Raw genomic sequence first — 20,909 nt, 5'->3', positions numbered from 1 at the left:
ATAAAGCTACTAGGTAGTAATCATTTCCCATATCAATTATGCTGATTACTCCTTTCCTCATCCATATTTTTTTCAATCGGTTTTTCAGTACTTTGTATCCTATCCTTCTCCCTAGCAGTTTGACTATGACACCTCTCCTCCAGCAGTTGTTGTTGCATACAAATGTGTTTCTTGGAAAACCCTAACAGAGCCTTTTTCTTTTTGGATGAATCCTTTTGATAAAGAACAAGATCGACAATTTAAATGGTACATTATGTTGGAATTAAAACTTGCCATTTTTTAGCTTGATTCTAAAACTAGGACTTTTTGGTTCTATTAATAATCATTCATGTATTCAAATTTTGTGCTCCCATTCAAGACCTATAGTGTACTAGATCTTACTTTTCAGTTACACAAGTTAACGTGGTTTCCCACTTTGTACTATATATATTTACTAACTTTCGTGATATGAACCATGTTCTCCCTTTTATTTTAAATACTATTTTCAATGACATACAATGAAATTTTCCTGTTAAAAATAAGTTTTTTTAATGAATACTCCAAATCATAAGCCTTTTGTTTTTTATAGCTGAATTGATAAATTAACAGACAAGTTATCTAAAAGCATATCGACTATTTACTAATTACAAACTTACAATTTCTCAAATCTTACCTAATAATACCCATAAAATTGAACCCTTCTATACGGCATCCAGTACTTTTTTTTTTCACACCCCCAACAATTATCTTCCTAACCAAAGTTGTCCCTTGAAAACAAGTTTTGCACAAGCTTTTCTCGTAAAACCTACAACTACTTTGAAAGTGTAAAACAAAAAACTTTGAAAAACAACTGAAAATTCTATGGAGAGATATTCCCATTGAAGAAGAACTAGGAGGTTGGCAAAGATGTTTTCACTTCCTTCCATTCAATATAATAATTTAAGAGTCTCAATCATCATAATCATCTATCCGACCAAACACACCAAGATCTTCTCTCATTTTCACACTTGAACGCTGAACTAATCGCACCAATGCCTGAACTACCTCTGATGCAGGTGGCCGAAATTCAGGTTCAGACTAATACAAAAAAGCATATCAGTTAGTATAAGTATAATCAACTTAAAATGGAGTCATCCTAATCAACAAATATAATGTAAGTCACCTGAACACAAAGGGCGATGATGTCAGCAAACCGGAAGAGTGATTTAGGAGGGTAAAGTCCCCGCAAGGCAGGGTCTACCATTTTTTCCACAGCAAGTACGTCATGAAGCTGCGGGTTAGCCCAACGAACCAGACATTGCTCTGCTTTTGGCTTTGAACTGAAGATAGAAAGATAGATAAGGACCAATACTTAATCTCAAACATCAAACATAGAGTGGAATATAATATTGCACAGTAAGAAAACCAACTTACCTGTCTAGAGGCATTCGACCTGTCAAAAGCTCAAGCATCACTACGCCAAAACTGTATACATCGCTCTTCAGGGTATAGGCTGATGGTTTTGTGCATTCTGGTGCATTATATCCTGCCCCGAGATTTTGACTAGTACGCTGAGTGGAAACAATACAGATATTACTATTACTTTTTCCACAAGGAAACTAGCAAACGTTGAATCAATACATAAAATACTTATATTCACATCAATTAGATTAGCTTTCTATAAACTATAAATCTATTTTTCTTTAATACTCAATGAACAAACTACAGGAATTTAAAATGAAATAAAAATATTGAAACTGACTATAAGAACGAAAACAAGTGTTGATAAAGTGCCTAAATAGCTTTAACAAAATTGATGACTTAGGATTCTGTTTACTATTGATCAAGACTTCATGATGCTTAGTGTTTCTTTATAACGTCGTTAGGATAATGTTAGGTAAGGCCAAGAATAAAGAGCATATTTGAATATTCAATTACACTGTAGCTCTATTTGTAGAGTCGAGCTATAAAAGTTTAAACTGTAATAACTATCCTCTACATCTTAGTAAAAAAACTATCATCTACAAAATTATCCAATCCTTATTCTTGGCTAAACTTTTTTTCTTTCAAATAAAAAAATATATATGCATGCAGTATAATAATTGGAAGGATACAAACGGTTCTACGTATTTATCGTTTTCTTTTCTAAAAAAGTTAAAAGAGCATAACAGAATTCCATAGTCTGGGAGACAAAAACCTGGTGGAAGGATGCCAAACCATAGTCTGAGAGACGGGGATTCAAATCTGTGTCGAGCAAAATATTGGCAGATTTGATATTCTTGTGAACTAAAGGCGGAGAACAACTTTCATGTAGGTACCTGAACGCAAACGACATATATGCAAAGTCGAAATGAGTCTAACATAATCATAACTCGACTTGGGAAACAATGAGTTAAGAAATTCAAAAATTTGTTGAGGGTTTGAATTGGTATAAATATTTTTCTATATCATTCTTAACATGCAATCTTATGCATATCTATTCAGGAAATTAAAAACTTGATTGTAATAAACAAAAAGAAGTATAGTAACAATTTTAATGCAAAAAACCCCAAAGAGAAATGTAGTATTATTTAGGAAGAATGCTGCATGTAACACTGCTTTAAGTGGACCACTGTTGTGGTACTTACATTAACAAAATAGACGCATATTCACATGCAGGAGTAGGTTATGCATAATGTCATAAAAGATATCAAAATTAAAGTTATATTTGCTAGATGTAGAAAACTAACTCAACAGCCCGAGCAGTTCCCAATGCAATTCTGATTCTGGTGTTCCAAGTTAGTGGTTTGCTGAAGTCATCTGATAAGTGTAAAAAGTCATGGAGAGAACCATTTCTGAAATAATCATATATTAACATATGCTCCTGTTCTGAACAATAACCAACAAGCTCAGCAATATTTGGATGACGAAGTTTGCAGATGCTTGATATAATCTGAGAGAATTCCTCAGGATGACCCCCATCAAAAAATGAAGGGTTGATTTTTTTTACAGCCAATACCTGATTTAAAAAAAAAGTGTAAGGTTTAGGTTTCCCGCAGTTCAGTATTATGACTTTTAGTTTTTTAATTTAATTTCAGCCAATATTGTTCCAAATCCATGCCTGACCCAATAAGAGTTAAATTTTAGTTTAGCCATTTGCGGCTGCAAGTCAGACATGAACATGGGTGTCAAATTTGCAGTTGCATTTTCACTGGAAACACATTTTGCTCATTGGTGATGCTTAGCCAATCTTATGAATATGTCATGCACATGCATAAACTAACATAGTGTATCCATGACTAGTTTATATAACAGAAAGTACCTTTCCATCGGCATATTTGGCACGATAAACAGGTCCAAGGTTTCCTTCACCAAGAAGTCGGCCTGAAGCGAAGTTACCAGTACCAATTTGCAACTCTCCCAATGAAAAAGGAGTACAACGAACTGATGTGCTTCTTTTAGAATTTAGACGATTTGCAAACTCATTGTCACTAAATGTTTGCACACAATCAGAGACTGATGATGACCTAACACCAATTGATGGACATTTTTGTAATGCCTTTATGTCGATTGCAGTGGAATCCGTTGCTTTAAATCCTGTCACCAATATAACATCTGAAATCAGTTATATGATAATGTCAACTCCAAAATCTTGTCAATGATCAACTCTTCCAAAGATTCATGATCTGTGCAATTATAAGAACATATTTAAACTGTCCTTAATATGTTTACCAATAAGTGGATATATCGCTCAAGCGGGGACTGACTGGGCTCATTCATGTCTCTTGAAGTCGCTTAGTGGGTTAGCTAATGCAGCTACTTAGTTGAGTTGATTGTGCCACTAGTTTGCTAGTTAATTATCCCCTTAGTAAATTTAGTTTAATTGGTCCACTTAGTTGAGTTAATTATCCCACTAGTCTTCTACTGTAGTTAGTTATCCCACTAGCTTGTATTTTTGGAGCAGCCCTTTCTATATAAAGGGTGTCTCTGATATAACATTATGGCGTAGCTGACCCCATTTAGTGGGATAGTGTTCGATTGCCTTGTTGGATGTTTAATTTTGGATCATACTCCTTTGTGACATAATTTGACTCTCTTTGGTTTTTCCAAACAACTCTTGTCTTACCATGAAATCAGATTTCTTGGGGTGCTCGTTCACTTTGGCTTATCAACTCCCTTGGAATTGTGGCTCCCTATCTCTCTTCTACACCACCTTTCATTTTATTTCTTCTGTGTTCTTGTTCTTTGCAGTCTATGCTATTGAGTTGGGTAATGAAACTCAACCTAAGATAACAACATAAGACTACTCTAGTAGCAAGTCCTCGTGATGTTCATTTAACACTCTAGTCTCCAGTTGCAATAGAGAACCCGGTGCTATAAAGCTCCCACTACACCGGTGTCCAAAGAAGGGTTGGACCCATTGTGGATCTAGTGCAGGTGTCTTCATCTTACATTTGCAAGATGTTAATACTACAACTCGAACTCATGACGTCTAGTCACACAGCAACTACTGTGTGTGGATTGATCCTTTGCTGCAGCGACACTGTGTAGCCCATTGCAGAGCCATTTGACCCAAGAGAGAAATTATAAACTCAGATATAATGGCCCTGCATTGACTGCACGGTGCAGCTGCTGCAAAGAATCAAATTATAATAATTGCACCAAGACTCCCCTTTTACACTACACTTTTATTTCATTATAAAGATCAAGATTTTAAAATTGCTTTTTTCACAGCTGCAACTTGAAAATTTTAGAATCCTACGGAGGATCACATTCCTTGTTATACATATAGCAAAACTTCAACACATGAAGTCATGAATAAAAGAAAGAATTATGAAATCTATGAAAGAAAAAACCCACCTTTGTATTCTGTGCAGTCATCATGACCTAAATCTTTAGTCAACTCCTGAGATGCAAGGGGTGTAAAAGATCTGTGTTGGCTACGTCTATCTTCATCATCAATAAAATGTGAAGAAGGTACGGATGACCTTCTTTTAGAAAGAGCAACAACGAGTATGATTACAATCAGCACAGCAACAGCTATGCCGGCTATAGCTACTCCAGTTACAACAGATTTTTCAGCCTTTTTCTCGGGACGCTCGATAGGAGGCGTACCGGGGGGAGGAGGTGGCGCTGGCCCAGTTGACCAAGAGTTTCCTCCAGTTCTTTGCAATTAAAAATAAAAAATTAGAGAAACAACCCAAGCAGGCATCCTTCAATAAATAAGTGTAAGAAAGTACATACCTCAAGCTAGTTATATCCTTTAACGACTCAGGAACCCAACCTGTAAATTTGTTGTTCTCAACATTCCTGTTAAATATCACAATAGTAATTAAATTTTATGTTCTGCCCCTTGGATAAGCAATTTCAATTCACTATAAAATTTCAGGATTATCAATCTTTCCTTCCATAGATTGCATTGCTAATTCACATTTTGAAAATCTAAAATTAACTCGTCATTAAGTTAAAGAATCTGTCTATATCAAAGTAAATCATAAATTGAACAAACTTTGAGATTTCACTTATTCATCGTGCACAAAAAGTGGATTGGAATGAATGAATAACCAATCATATATTATATATATATGAAGGTACTAGAACATTTGACAAAGGAGGGGGTGGGAGGGATGGAAAATCATTCTAAGGTGGGTAAAGACGAACTTACACATCATCAAGTGGAAGGCGGGCAAGGACATTTATTGAACCAGTGAGTTTATTGTTTTGCAGATGTCTGTACAAAAAGAAATAGAAGTTAACAGTGCGGTTGTCAAGTTGTCAAGTTAAAAGTAAAGGTGATTCATTTCTTACATCTTCTTTAGGCTTTTGGCTGATTTTAAACTCTGAGGCAGGTCTCCTGATAGTGAATTGAATGATACATCCCTATATTGTATTTCAGATTAACGGTCAATAGAAATTTAATGCAAGAAGGAACCTACTAAGAAATCAAATAAGATGTTTCTTTAAAATAGAATGAAGTCATCTCCCAATTAAGAAAACAATGAGGTGAGTTATTGCTAGAAGCATGGTATTAATAATAGCTTCTCCCTTAACTCCAATGAAATACCAAAATGAGCAATACAGCAAAGTACATATCATGATATTAAATCCTTACAATTGTTTGAGTTTAGTGAGGCTGGCAAACATATCTCCCAGCTGGTTATTGAGCTTATTATGTGCAAGAGATCTGCACGCATAAGATAAAATAGAAAAAAATGAAAAGAAGAAAAAAAAAGAAAATGATGAAAAAAGAAAAAAAAAATAGAATTGAAGTTTGGTTACAGAGATTCGAGATTCTTCATCTGAGAAAAGGAATAAGGTATAGATCCTTTGAATTGATTGTTAGAAAGATCTCTGCATAATGAGAAAAGAGAATGAATGATATAGATGAGACCGGAGCAATGAAATGCAAAATGTAGAATAAAAAGCGCTTACATGGTACGAGCATTTGGAGGGAGTTGATAGGGTATATCTGAGTTGAAATGGTTTTTGCTCAAATCACTGCACTATGAAAAATGAATGCATGACATTTAAGTGATGTTGTGGGAATGTAAATGAAAAATGAAAAATGAAAAGGAAGGATGATTTGATATGAATATGTAGGGGCCTCACAAGTAGGTAACTGATTTCAAGTTTGCCAATTGGTAGCCCATTGATCCGCTAAGATCCATGTCAGATAAATTTCTGTTAAAAAAGGCAATGAATTGAATGATTATAATAGAATAAATTGAATAGAGGATGATTATAATAAGATAAAATAGAGATGATGGTGAATACATTTCAGTGACGGATGAAGAAGAGCATTTGATTCCTTCCCAGGATTCAGCACAAGGATCGCCTCCGCTTGATTTCCAGCCAGTGAGTTGGGAAGGAGAATTCAAGCTTGTGTACATTACATTTAGGGCTGAAACTGTTGATCAATTATTTGAATAATAATTATTACAAACTATGTTTGAAGAAGAATGATGATAATGATAGTAAAAAAGAGAAAAACGAACCATCTTGAGAAGATGTTTTGCATTGAACAAGGGTGGTTGTGATGGAGGAGATCAAAGCAATAGTCCACAACCATGGGAGGGAATGGTTGTGGTGCATCTTGGAGGTGGAAGCCAAAATGCAGGAGTATGGATGGAAGAAGAAGAAGAAGAAAAGAATGAAGGTAATAGTAGGAATTGGAGAAAGATTGAAAGAGAAAAGATAGAATGGGAACAAGTTTAGGGCTAAAATTAGGAGGGAAAAGGGAAAACGGGTATTTGGGTGACAACGCCATATACAAGAAGGAAATCATTGTAAGGCTCCCACTCTTTCGCGGACCCGCCCGCATATTTATATATCTATCTACTCACCTAAACGACCAAACCAAATTTTATATATATATATATATATATATATATATATATATATATATATATATATATATATATATATATATATATATATATATATATATATATATATATATATATATATATATATATAGGTGGATATCACATCATTGATAAAATGATTCTATATGGTTAAATTTTATTAAGTAGGTGTTATTTCACGGTTTTAAAAATCAACAATTGAAAATAATTCATCTTTGACCATCCTTAGATGGCTTTTACCACTATCCTGTTGTCTTTCATTGTATGTGTCGTAGTTTGTCTCTCTATAAGCTAAAGTGGAGAGAAGAGTTGTTTGAATACACTTTTCTAATTTCAACATTGTCTACTTTGATTAGAGCTTCTCGTTTGTCATTGCTTCAGTCATAGGTCATCCGATAAAAATAGATAACAACACTCTAAAGGTAGAATGCGGTGGTTTTTCACTAGTGTGTTTAAAAGGGGATAGATTTCAAATCTCTCGATCTTAATGGATTTCTATGCATATTTTTGAACAATATTGGTACATTATGCAAAATGACATTTTCGACGTAGTCAACAATGATTTCTCCACATCAAACTTTGATTCAACCATCTCTAAGACCTTAATAGTTATTATATCAAATATGGAGTCCCCAACTACTTTCAAGAAATTGAGACAATCAATCTCTAAAACTTTATCTACAAAAACATCACAAAAGTCCCTTTTAACCGTTTATGGCCCTTACTTGATACCCACATTGGCCACTAGCAAAGTAGGTTTCTGTCAAGTATGGAAACTTTTGAAAATGCTATTAATTTGCTGGAAATTGTCCATGCAGCGTGGAAGTTGAAGAATAAAAATATGAGATGTCTATTCATGCATGATTTGAAAAAAGGCCTTTGATAATATCAACTAGTATTTCATTAGAACTTCCCCCTCTGATCAATATTTAGCTCATCATGCACCATGTAACTTCCTCTTTCTTGCCAATCTCGTGAAATAGAAATAGAATGTCATTTTTCAAGCCATCCTACAACCTTTTTTCAAGAGACCCAGTCTTTCTTTACCTTTTTATCACGGGCATAAAAAAAATATTTATTTTCATATATGTAGTGATATATTTGTAAAGGCTCTAAATAGGATGATATAGGGTCAAGTCCCATCAATCGACGACCCTAGAATATATTGCCCAAAACGTAGCCCCCACTTAGTAGGTGACTCGACCTGATGAGAAACGTGGGGGCGACGTGTACATGTTCTATAACTGCGTGTGCGAGAAGTCTTGACCATGATTCTCTAAGAAGTAGGCAGTCAATAGCTTCCCTAATCAAGGTGGAGAGATTACTGCTTCTTACGATCTTTGAATACAAGACCATATGCCCTTAACCTCTCCCGATCATGATTTCTAGGAGGGCATAATCTCCCATGCATGACGGTATTGGAGGTAGCAACAGTCTTAACACCATGAAGGAGATGCGTGTCTCCATGAACAAGTCGCACCGTCAAAACAAAGTTATAGAGGACAACGTCCTTAACATTCAACAACACCAACAAGAGGTCACCCCAGAGGAGACTAAGGTGTTGGACTCCTAGCCCTTATTAGACGAGATACGGGAGACACCTGTCCTTAAAGGTTTCAAGCGTTCCTCCTTGGTAAAGTTTGATGGACATAACGACTCGTACAAGCATGTCGTTTCCATCAACATGCAGATGGGCATTATAGGAGCTCTCGATTCTCTAAAATGCAAGCTTTTATCCTGTACTTTTATAGACGTAGCCTTATGATGGTACATGGGCCTACCACGAGCTTCCATCGCAAGCTACGAAGACTTGGTGAAGAAACTGAACTCGCGTACCAGTTCACAACAAGTCCATATAGAAGGATGTCCACCACCTGCATGTTTAACATTCGGTAAGGTCCCTCGGAATCATTGAGAGAATACCTTGTCTGTTTCAAAGAAGCCACTATAAGAGTCATCCACCCAAACCAAGAAATGTTCGTATGAGCATTTTAAAATGGTCTCAAAGCATGACACTTTAACAAGTCCCTCACCCAATGGCCAGTCTCTTCATTAGTAGAGGTAGTCACAGGGGCAGAATGATAAATAAAGGGAAAGAAGAGTATACCAATAAAAAGGCTCATGATGTGAAATAGCTGTTTTCCTAACGCTGAAGACTCACAACACCCACGTAAAGTAGCTACACCTCGTCTGTCAGGGACAAGACAACGTTTAAGCAAAGCGGAAAAGTTGTGGAGAGCTTCACGCCCTTTAACACTCTCCACGAGCAAATATGGCACGAGGCTTTCCACTTACATGACATACCTACGCCTCCCTCTCCAAAGGCAGACATTGTGGGACTTGAGTCTTGCAAATGGTGTAAGTTTCATAAGATGAAGGGACATCACACAGAAGATTGCTATCAACTCAAAAAGGAGCGATCCAGGAAGATCGCCTTAAGAACTATGTCAAAGGTGATTCCTCTCATGGGTCAGGAAAGAATTTCTGACGCGGTTGTGACGATACCAAAAGCCCCGGGCGCAAAAAAGGGAAATGAGTCATCCAAATAAGAGTGTGACAAGGTTGTACGCCACACCCTAAATAATATTGCATGAGGATTTGTTGGGAGCGAAGAGACCAGTTTCTCCCAAAGGAGATATGCCTTCCATATATTATTAAATATAGAGGATTTGTTCACATATCCGAAGGAAAGCGAGACCAAGGCGTCGTAGATCGAGATCGCTTTCTCAAAGAAGGATGAAACAAATTTTCATCCCCACAACAATGACCCATGGTCATCATCGTGAGGTGGGATGATTGGGTAATTAGAATAGTCTTGGTAGATCAAAGAATTTTTGCATATATCCACAACTAGAATGCATTTGAGAGACTTTGTCTCGACCTAGATGACCTAAAAGCTTTCAATGGGTCACTAGTTGAGTTTTTTGGGGAGCATGTACAATTGAAAGACTACATAACACTGAAGACCGTCTTTGGAATAGGAGATCAAGCCATGCAGATCAAGGTCATGTACCTGGTTATAGACGCCCTCTCTTCTTATAACATGATCATAGAGAAACTAACTTTTAATTAGTTGGGCGTCGTCTTGTCTACTTTATATTTGTGCATGAAATATCTGATCCCTGACGAACGGGTTGGAGTCATCTAATGAGACCAAGAAATTGCCAGGAAATCATAAGTGGAAAGTCCAAAACTGAAAAAAGTCCAAACTCTGGGCGTGAACACCAAAAGCGTAGGCCAAGGGGTTAATCCACCCAAAGCAACTCCAAAAAATAAAAATATGGAACATTTATTGCTTCTTAGGATTTCTAAAATCCATGTCCATGGACCGCTATAAATACCTTAACCTTATGATTTAATGAATATATTATGAATCCATCACGAAATACCATCGAAGTACATAGCTTTGTAAGTCCACATGAGTTTGCTCTCATCTCAAATAAAATATCCAAAAGCATGACCTCTCACCATCATGAACTGATCCTAGAATCATCTCAATATCCAAAAACATGATCTCTCACCGTCATGAACTATAAATACCTTAATCTTAGGATTTAGGGGATATATTATGAATTCATGAACTATAAACACCTTAATCTTAGGATTTAGGGGATATATTATGAATTCATTTTTCTGTATCAAATTTATCAAGACTCCCAAAAGAATATATCATTAACATATTGTTTTGATTTAAAACATCAAAGGTATGTTACGTGAAAATTATTGTCAAACTCAAAACCTCTTCTAATTAGAATCTTCTTGATCACACCTCTCCTCCCCCAAACTTAGCCATGTCCTTACCGCCAATACAAAAACCTTTTCTCTAAGAGCTCAACCCATTTATTTCGTTTCATTTTCTTTAGTCTTGTAACAAGAAAAAACATGTTTATAACCATGAGTCTTTTTTTTTGTAAATTAGATATTGCGGAACTATAAATTGATCTTCAAATCAAACGGGACAAGAATGGGCATCAAAGGGTTTTAATAATGTAAAATTCTTACTCATGAAGGGACGTGATCTTAACAGTGCTGTGCGATATATGATATAATAATTAGAATACAAATAAATATATTATTTACATAACAACCAACATATATCTAAATTATGTAAACATTGTTAAGATTGATTCAAACCGATTAATTTCACATTCTATAAAAAGTTGTTATACATGTTTTTACTTTATCACTCAACTATGTTTTGCTTGGTTTGAATTTGTATTACGTTGACTAAATTTTGTGACGATGTATGCCATTGCAACTTTAGCACCTAGGCTAGAGTGACCACGAGATAAACATATTGCACCCCCTAGAAGCAGCAAACCATTGGCTACCAACTTCTTTGATGGCCTTCTTGAGATCGCACGCACTTGAGATTCGTCGCGATCATGAATGATAGAAGGATGAGCAGAAGACGTACTAGATTCCAAGCAAGCCGGTACCTATACACAGGGAATTGTTTCTTTGTTATTCGAGAGGTGCCAGAAAACACGCGGAGAGGTTATAAACCAGGAAATACATTAAATGATGGTATGTGAAACTAACTAATAACACTAACCTTCTGCATTAATTTGACTGACGTGGTAACTGATCGGGATAAATGGCCTTTTACAGCAGAGTATCTTCTAAGTGCATTATCCATCTTGCATACATAATTCCATATTCCATTGGAGAAAGCCAGTTTTGCCATCTTCACATTCAAACCAGCATCTTCCTGATGAATCATGGTGATCTCACAGGCATTTCTACCAGGTACTGTAATTATAAAATTGACAGTAACAAAACAGTCATGTCATAGGTAGCAATCATTCGCTTATTGTACAGAACCAATGAAACATAAATAAAAATGAAGCACGAGAATATCACTGGGTACAATGAAAGATTTTAAACAGCATTAAACTCCAAACATATGCGCAGAAATACAATTAAGTTGCAATGGTATATCATTAAATTTAGTTTGTATGTCATGAAGAAATGACACATGGAGTAAAGATATCTCAACCATTCTTATGAGAATAAAAAAAGATTACATTTCTATAGGAAAATCTCCCATTAAATCTTGTTAATTCACGAGAAAAAAAAATGAAATAAGCCAAACATACCTTGTCTTATTCGCCAGCCAGATCTGAAAAGCTCAACTCTTACATATTTTTTCTGCCGTGGTGCTGAAGGATGTTCACATTCCTAACAAGGTTTGTATCCAAAGATGAAAAGAAAAAATAATTGAGCAATCAATGCTTGAAAAAGTGGTATGCATGAATGGCATGCAAATACTAAGAGCTTCTATCTATAATATGTATAGAATGAGAAATCAGAACAGTTTGATGTGCAAATATTTCAGTTCCTACCTAAACAAATGAATCTCAAATGAATCAGAATATGGTGATAATATTGATATACTGTTACATGCAAACAACAGCACCTTCCAAGTTCTAATCTCTAATTTCTTAATCAATATACTTTCTAGGAAAAGTTTTACCATTTTTTCATACAAAGATTCTTCTTGTTTAATGATGGGACAAAAAGTGCAGGGGAAGAGAAAGAGGGTGGGGATATGAAGCCACAACAACATCCATATGAGGAAGCAATCATGAACACAACGTGCAGTAACACTAAAAAAGTTATAGGGGGTTGGGTAACTCAAACAGGTCCAAACCCTAGTAAAGGAGAAAACTAACCTAACAACTAATTACTGGCACTAGCCATTTCAACAAAAGAGAAAACACTAAAGTTAATTTTTAAAAAAGAAAGTATTTATTTAATGCAACGCCATAGCCAGATGTAATACCTTTATAAAACAGTAAAAAGTTTTATCCTTCCCCTCCCACAACTTCCAAGTTAGCACATATTCTCTAGACTTCAAAAAAGGGAACTTTTTAATTGTACGACCAACTTCAGAACCACCCGATTCATCCACCTGCAGTTGATTGTGATCAACCACTGTCTCATCCCATTGTTTTCTGTAGTCATTGTCCATGTAGAAGTTTCTTAGCATCTCAGCCGAAATATCATTGAACACGGTCACACTCCAATATCTTAGGGGACCATTCTGCAACATCCAAGAAGAAACAACAATAAAATTTATAGATAATCTTCAAAAAAACCCATTTTGTTGTCATCTGTTTACAGAAGATGCTAAATTAGAACCTGCCAAATTCAAATCTAAGATCACACGCTTGAAAAACACCTGAGAATTTAGAGCTACATTTAAAACATATCACTGATAACTAATTATAAAAAAAAGTGTAGGAAGGAGATTATCAACCATTCAAGCAGGGGCACTTCTATGTTTTGAGTAACCATGCTTTTGACATGACACTAGTACGACATGTGTCTAACACTCTTCACCAGGTGTTCAGTTAAAATATTGTTTTTCAGTGTGTCCATCTCTTAGACACATAGCCTCAACTATAGTTCGACACTTAAAGGACACAGCTCTTACAGCATCAAGAGCAGCATCATCAACAACAACAACAACAAAAACTTCCATTTTATTTTAAAATGATTTTCAATAAATTCGACTTAAAATATAAACAAATCATAAAAATAGTCAACATCTCAAAAATGGCATAAAAGGTCTCCAGCGTACTTCATTAAAAAAAAAATATCTCCCAAGTTCATCCTATGACACATATAATTTTAGGTGTATCAAGCTTGGTAAGGTTAAGATATTAAACAAAGAATATTATTTATGCAAAAAAAAATTGGCATTTTACAACAGAAAAGCTAGGAGCGATACATTCGAAGAATAGCCAAGATAAATCATAATATGTATACTCCAGTTGAAGCATAAAGTGAGTAACCTTAGGTTTGCTGGATTTTGCTTTGTAGCATATATGTTGGTTTCTTTTATCTATGACATCCTCCCATTTATCATTCTCATTTAGATTTTCATCCAAAATCTCCATTAGAAACTTCAAATCCGCATCTGTCACAGTCGTTGAGGTTCTGCAAGAGTAAAAAAAATACTCCGACGTTGTGAAATCAAGTTATAATGTAGCAGAACACCAAAAAAAAAAAGAATTTCCAAGTTTTGCTGTAATTGCAAGGCAACAAAAGCAAAAAGTGTAAAAATTTGACTAGTACTATTGTAAGCCCTAAAAAGCCCCAATTTGAGCATAAGAGCAAGTTGAATTTGAAACGTAAAGCAAGCAAATAGTATGAAATTGAATTGGTAGAGAGCAAGAGGAGAATGAAAAGTAAATAAAGACCTTAGGTTTGAATTGGTGGAACCGGAGGAGATGAGAGAGGGTGTTGATGAAGACGAGGCGAACAAGAATCTCTTACGGTTCAGAAGAAACAATAAAGTAAGAACAAGAATAGCAGAGACACCATAGAAGTTGGATGATAGAGTGAATAACAATAATATCGTTTTCATCTTTCTCTGTTCCTCCAGAAAGAAAGACGATACTGCTCAATTTATTTGTATTCAAAATACTCACACACCACAAACACACCTTGTCAATTCTCAAACCCTTCTATCTATCTCTAATTATTTTATATTTTCTCCATCCTCTTGTTATACCAATTTTGAATTTTTTACTCAAATACTCCACATTTTTTTTAAAATTCTCAAAATAATCCATTTTCCAAATTATTTTTCAAACTACTCCAATTTCAAAAACAAAACAAAAAATATTTAAGGAGTAGGCGTAGATCAATTTGCGCATACCCTTAATTTTAAAGAGGGGACGTCAATTGAATTGGCTACATCACATGGTGTTGTCAATCCAATTAACCTCCATGTGTAAATAGTGAGAGGAGGCGCCAATTGGTATGACGCCTCCATGTATTCTGTAATTTTTTTTATATAAATAGATGGGTTAGGTGATTCATTTTTTCACATCTCTTTTCATTATATTGCAAACATATTTCGTCTTCGTCGCCGCTATGGAAATGTGATTTATTCGAGAGACAAGTCTCCGATGGAGATGATGTTTTGGAACATCTGTCGTTTCGAGCAAGTAAAGAGGGAGTTGGTTCCTTGGTTAGATGGAAACATACCTGGAGGGAAAAAATTAGAAGTATTGAGAGACTCGATGGCGTACGTGGTTGGGTGCGAGTAAAAAATGATAAGGATGTTAGGGAAGTGATGTTTGGACCAGATGACATCAATTTGATTGTTGTAATCAATTAGAAATGTTATTTTTAAATGTTATGGTTAAGTATTTTCATCTATTTTAATATTTGATGTTTGTGTTGTTTATTTAAACCTGTTCGGTTTTAAGTGTGTTTAAGTTGGAGTGATGTTTGTTGTTAATCTTGTTGTAACAAAAAGTTATTAATATATCAAAATCAAAGGTTACAAAAATTGAAATGAGGTACTAAATTTTGATGCAGAGGTTGCTCCTAGATTGGGACATTTTTTCTTATTGTGTCCGGGTTGATGATATATACTACATAATCTTATCATTTTATAAGCCGTATCCATTTCTGTTATAATACGCGTGTTGTTTGGCCGTCATTTTTTCTTTCTTCGCATCTCATCGTTGTGTCAAACTATGTCCCCTTCATATGGAGGCTAGTATTCCTCCATTGCTACCACTGAGAAGCTTTCTTTATAGACATTCATGACGATAATGGTCTTGTAAACATCTGATAGATGACTGTAAGCATATGCACACATAAAAAATGGCTCCCTAGGAGTACCTAAGACACTTTTTGTGCTAACACATTCCCTCTGTGTAACTAACCCCTTATCTATAATCTCTGGCATTTTATTAGTTTTGATTTGAAGACTTCTTATCTTTGGGTTTTGTTCATACTTTTTCCTTTTCCCTTGGAAACAATAAAAGTGCGGTGGCGACTCTGATTTTATTGACGTTAAGCTTGTCCATAGCTTGATGGTCATAAATTTACCGTTACATGATGAATCTTTTTCCAATCTTCGTGGTTGATGAACCTTTTTCAATCTACATGATTGACGAACCTTTTTTCCAACCTATAAGGTTGATGACCTTTCTTTTTCAAACCTCCATGTGTCGACTTTGTTTCCAGTTGTTGAATTGATGATTCATTTTTGAAACCCTTTGTCCGCAGGGGTATTCTGGAACTTTCATATTTAAACTTTTGTGGGCTCTCTGATTAGCATACATGGCCTCATGTTTCATAAAAGACAAACAATACATATAACATGCATAACATGATCCTCATTTGCCATCAATATTTCCTTAGTACGACAATAAAATCCAGCATATGAACCTGTAGAAACCAAGTTGTCATCCCTATATCCCATATGATCGTCCTCAATAGGTAAATTTTTGGATACTTCGGTATTTAATCCACTTATACCTTGAATGTCCGAAAAGCTCTCACAGTTCGTCCATTCAGGTTTAAGTTGATTAAATAGGGGCAACTATTGTACCCTAAAAATTTGCCCTCTTCTTTTTCACTTATCATCTGACTCATGACTTGAGATTTATCTATAAATCCTAATTCATCCATTATGCATCATGCATCAATAAATCCTAATTCATGCCTCTTGGTTAACTGAGGTCATTGTTGACTTTTTGGTGGTTAACTGAGGTCATTGTTGACTTTTTGGTCAACAAGTTGAGTCAACATTTCATTCTCAAACCCACTACTGTCTCAATTTTGGTTTTTCCATATTGTTTTTTGAAATTAATTGACTTTTTAGCTTCAATTTGGTTTTGTTTAATTGTTAATTTCAAGTTGATTAATTTTAATTTCATTTCATTTTTAATTGATTATTAAATCATTTATGATTTCAAATTTTGTTCTAATTTTAAATAAAATTTAAATGATTTTTGATTTCATTATTAATTGACTTGTTATTTTCAAGTTAATGTTAATAAATTCTTAATGTAAAATCAATTAGAGAAATTTCAATTTAATTCTTAATTAATTTTTCCTATTTAGATTAATTAATTTTGGTTTGTTCGATTCTAAAACAATTGATTTAAATATTAGTTTTTAAAGAAATTTTTGATAACCAATTTACAATCCACATCTAATTATCCATTTAACTAAATCCAAATCCATATCCATATCCATTATTGTCCATTTTTCATAATGCAATTACCCATTTTCCAATTCTTGAACCACACTTATTTGACCAATTCCAATTATTATCCAAAACCTTTTTTTCATATTTCATAGTCCAATTAACCCATTAATCCTCATCCATGTATTAAGTCATGTCCAAACAAGAGGTGAGCATTGGAATACAAGCTGCAGAACGCGGCTTGCGCAGCATAAAATGCTTGCAACACCAAGTACATGTGAAGATGCCAAACGCAGAAACGGCCAAAGCAAGCTTGAAGCAAATGCGAAACGCAGTAAAAGACGAGGCTTACGCATCCAAGTTCAGAAACACCTGCATTTTTTCGAACCATCCATGATAACAGAAGTTGCATTCATCATAGAGAATCAAAAGCCATTTGAGATTGTCAACAGAATTTTAACAGAATAATCAATTTAACAAACTAACTAACTAACAGAGTTTCAACGGTTAACAAATTTGGTGGGAGAAGAGATTAACAGAGTTAACGAAATCACTTCATAGAAACTCTATAAATTGGCAGTTCTCACCATTGGCTCGAGCCACGAGTTTTCTTCACTTTTTCAATCTTTCTCTTCACTCTTTCTCTTATCTCTTCATTCTGTTCTGCACCCTTCACTCTGCAACCGTAACAACCATACGCTACCTGCAATCTTCAGCATCCATTGATTCTGCAAAACTCAGTTTCTTTTTCATTCTTGTTCATACTCCCTGCAAATCTCCATCTCTCGCCCTTATTCAACTTCTGCAGATTTTCACTAACCTGCATCGCGGATACACAACGCATCAACAATAATGGTAACCGCAGAAAAATGAAGAAGAAGAAGGTAGAGGAAGCTCGAATAAATTGAAGAAGCGAGACGAAGAGGAAGAGATGAAACATTACCTATGAAATTTATTTCGAAGAATCACTGCGTTGAATCCTGGTACGTCTTCTGCAGATATTCTTTATTAAGCTAGGTCGCCTTTATCGGATACCGATTTCGTTCGATCTTGTGTGAGTCCAAGCCTCGCGAAGCTTCCAATCTCAGAAGTGCCGAAATCGACAAACAACATCCTTCACGAACGGGTGGAACGATGCAAACACGACTGCAGGAAATGGTTGAAAGATTCAGATTGAGAATGAGAGATTGTGTATGGCCTCCGGATTGTCTTCGCCTTCGATGGAGATATCCAGGTCGCGTTTTAGGAATAAGTGTTAGCTAGGATCGGAGTCGTATTGGACTCCGGTTGCAGTGATTCGGAGAAGATGATGATGAATCCGAACCAATTCGGATTGTGATGATGGCGAAAACGACTTCGAAACAACGCGATCCAGGTGTGCAGTGAAGACCGTGGAGTTTTGGTGTTGAGAATGGCTTGGGTCCGTTTTTTTTGGTTTGTAGAGTTTGGGCTTAAGGCCCAAACTTCTTCCAGTTCATACCTTCATCCAAGCTTCCACACCTCCCGCCTCTATTCACACTAATTAAGGCTTAATTCCAATTAATTTTAATTAGTTTGAGTTAATTTTAATCAGTTTTTCATACCAGATTTTTGTACTTGGTTGTGTAGAATAATGTGTTAAATTTAGGAATAGGTTAATTAATTTTGGCTCTTAATTAAATTGACTTGTTTTTAGAACTAATGAATTTCTAGAATCCATAAGATTAATTAGGGTTTTAGAATTTTGGTTAAGTTAATTAGAATCCTCGATTTTTAGTTTCTTGATAGTTAGACATTTAGGTCATAATTAGAATTGTAAGATTAATGGATTTTGCAATTTAATTAGGTTTAAATCTTAATTAGGTTAATTAGAACTTTTTAATTAATTTAACTACAATTTTCTTTTTAGAATAAACATTAGTTCTATAATTTAGTTGGATTTAATTAGGACATCTTTATATCTAATTAGAGCGATCAGAACCAACTATTTGTTTGCATAATTAGGTATAATTAGGAGTAGTCCTTGGGTAAATTTTAGACTCAATTTTCCTAAATTAATCAACCTCTAGCATAATGACCATTTTGCCCTTAGGGCCTAAAATCTTGATTTTGGTACATGTTCCCTTAGCTTAGGGCTTTCAATTAGAATTATCTGATCTTTTTGATTAATTTAATAGTATATATATATATATATATATATATATATATATATATATATATATATATATATATATATATATATATATATATAAACCGACTATTATTTTAATCTTATTGATTCGTGTTGACCAAATGACATTTTGGTCAACCAAATCCTTTGTAATCGTGCTGTAAGCCCTAAGCCTATTTCAAGTAATCAAAAGACCCTTGATCGCTTGATGTGGAAAGTTAATCACGCTCAAGCTATTGTGGATAAGTTGAATCTCAGGAGCTCAAGACCTCAAGGTTCAAAGGCAAGATCAAGACTTCAAATCAACATCAATCAAGCATAGCTATCAAAGTGGACTACTTCTCAAGCACAACAAAGGTATCAACATTTGTCAATCATAATTCAAAGTGCGCGACACGAGCCTTAAGCAATAGACAAGGAATGGAAATATAGAATTTATACCCCCATTCTGAATATATTTGGGTATGGGACGAATGATCCAGTGCCCCATCGTATTCACCTATATTCATAGACTTTAGCACAAATCGAATATACGATTGGCAAGTCTCTTTCCACCAAGTAATGCAACAAGCAAGGACTACATCGATAACTTATCAATCATGAATCGAGTTTTAAGACACAAGCCTTAAGCAATGGAGAAGGAGTGAGACTGGAGAATTCCTACCCCCATTCTGAATATCTTTGGGTATGGGACGAATGACCCAATGCTCATCATATTCACCTCTATTCATAGACTTTAGTGCAATTCAAATCGAACAATTGATAAGGTCTTCATCAACACAAGAACAACAAAGATTCTCCTCTCGCGACTTGAAAGTTAGGATGAGAATTACATGCCATGAGCCTTAAGTAGTAAAGAAGGAATGAGACTAGAGCTTTCCTACACTCATTCTGGATATCTTTGGGTGCGAAACGTTTGGCTCGTGGCTTATCGTATCCATCTTTACTCATAGACTTTAGTGTGATTCTTATCCAATAACTATCAAGTCTGTTCCAATCTCTTTCAATCATTCTATCATCTTTTCTTTTTCCTCCCTAATAATCTTGTTTTCAGCCATAGTAGGATAAACTACGAAAGCTCTGATTTCCTTGTTGCACCATAAGGATACGTAGGCATGAGAATCCAGATTCTTCGCGAGCTACCTTATTTATCAATCTATTCTATTTATCGATCAATCCTTCAATACCCCAATAGTGAAGCATCTTTTGCTATCAGCAACTTGTGGTTGTACACCATCTTTCAATCAATTCTTTGCCTTGTAAGGTGTTAAACCTTGACACCATTCTTTGCCTTGTGAGATGTTAAACCTTGGCTATTCGATTTTGATCTTCGCCTTGAGAGTCATATACTCTGGCATCTAACTTTCTTTGCCTTGTAAGGTGTTAAACCTTGGCTATTCGATTATGATCTTCGCCTTGAGAGTCATAGACTTTGGCATCTAACTTTCTTTGCCTTGTGAGGTGTTAAACCTTGGCTATTCGATTTTGATATTCTCCT

The 20,909-nt window shown here is 35.2% G+C and overlaps 2 protein-coding genes and 1 long non-coding RNA gene across 5 annotated transcripts; all 3 read right to left on the bottom strand.

The window, feature by feature from the left end:
* Positions 1–593: 593 nt before the first annotated feature.
* On the bottom strand, positions 594–7,234 carry LOC127107173 (protein STRUBBELIG-RECEPTOR FAMILY 5). Of its 2 annotated transcripts, XM_051044465.1 has the most exons (16): positions 6,933–7,234; positions 6,712–6,844; positions 6,547–6,618; positions 6,370–6,435; positions 6,217–6,288; positions 6,050–6,121; positions 5,746–5,817; positions 5,603–5,668; positions 5,182–5,247; positions 4,798–5,102; positions 3,260–3,534; positions 2,688–2,956; positions 2,156–2,276; positions 1,393–1,529; positions 1,142–1,298; positions 594–1,056 (listed from the first exon to the last, which is right to left on the bottom strand). In XM_051044465.1, the coding sequence occupies exons 1-16, from the start codon at positions 7,027–7,029 to the stop codon at positions 928–930; spliced, it is 2,109 nt and encodes a 702-aa protein (XP_050900422.1). In that variant the 5' UTR covers positions 7,030–7,234; the 3' UTR covers positions 594–927. The 2 variants fall into 2 exon arrangements, with proteins under 2 accessions (XP_050900422.1, XP_050900423.1); XM_051044466.1 differs by lacking the exon at positions 6,933–7,234 and having other exon boundaries at positions 6,370–6,440; positions 6,712–6,788.
* A 4,082-nt stretch (positions 7,235–11,316) lies between these two features.
* LOC127107172 (uncharacterized) lies at positions 11,317–14,787 on the bottom strand. The gene is made up of 6 exons (XM_051044463.1): positions 14,510–14,787; positions 14,102–14,246; positions 13,087–13,347; positions 12,401–12,482; positions 11,857–12,053; positions 11,317–11,740 (listed from the first exon to the last, which is right to left on the bottom strand). The coding sequence occupies exons 1-6, from the start codon at positions 14,674–14,676 to the stop codon at positions 11,489–11,491; spliced, it is 1,104 nt and encodes a 367-aa protein (XP_050900420.1). The 5' UTR covers positions 14,677–14,787; the 3' UTR covers positions 11,317–11,488.
* Positions 14,788–17,392: 2,605 nt separating this feature from the next.
* On the bottom strand, positions 17,393–18,773 carry LOC127107171 (uncharacterized). Of its 2 annotated transcripts, XR_007795642.1 has the most exons (3): positions 18,206–18,691; positions 17,850–18,082; positions 17,393–17,634 (listed from the first exon to the last, which is right to left on the bottom strand). It is a non-coding gene; the product is annotated as an uncharacterized LOC127107171 (long non-coding RNA). The 2 variants fall into 2 exon arrangements; XR_007795641.1 differs by lacking the exon at positions 17,393–17,634 and having other exon boundaries at positions 17,657–18,082; positions 18,206–18,773.
* Positions 18,774–20,909: the final 2,136 nt, after the last annotated feature.

The sequence above is a fragment of the Lathyrus oleraceus genome, chromosome 7 (assembly GCF_024323335.1).
Source record: "Lathyrus oleraceus cultivar Zhongwan6 chromosome 7, CAAS_Psat_ZW6_1.0, whole genome shotgun sequence".
Classification (NCBI taxonomy): domain Eukaryota; kingdom Viridiplantae; phylum Streptophyta; class Magnoliopsida; order Fabales; family Fabaceae; genus Lathyrus; species Lathyrus oleraceus.
Note: the sequence above shows the minus strand (reverse complement) of the source record. Positions and strands in the feature narration are given on the sequence as shown.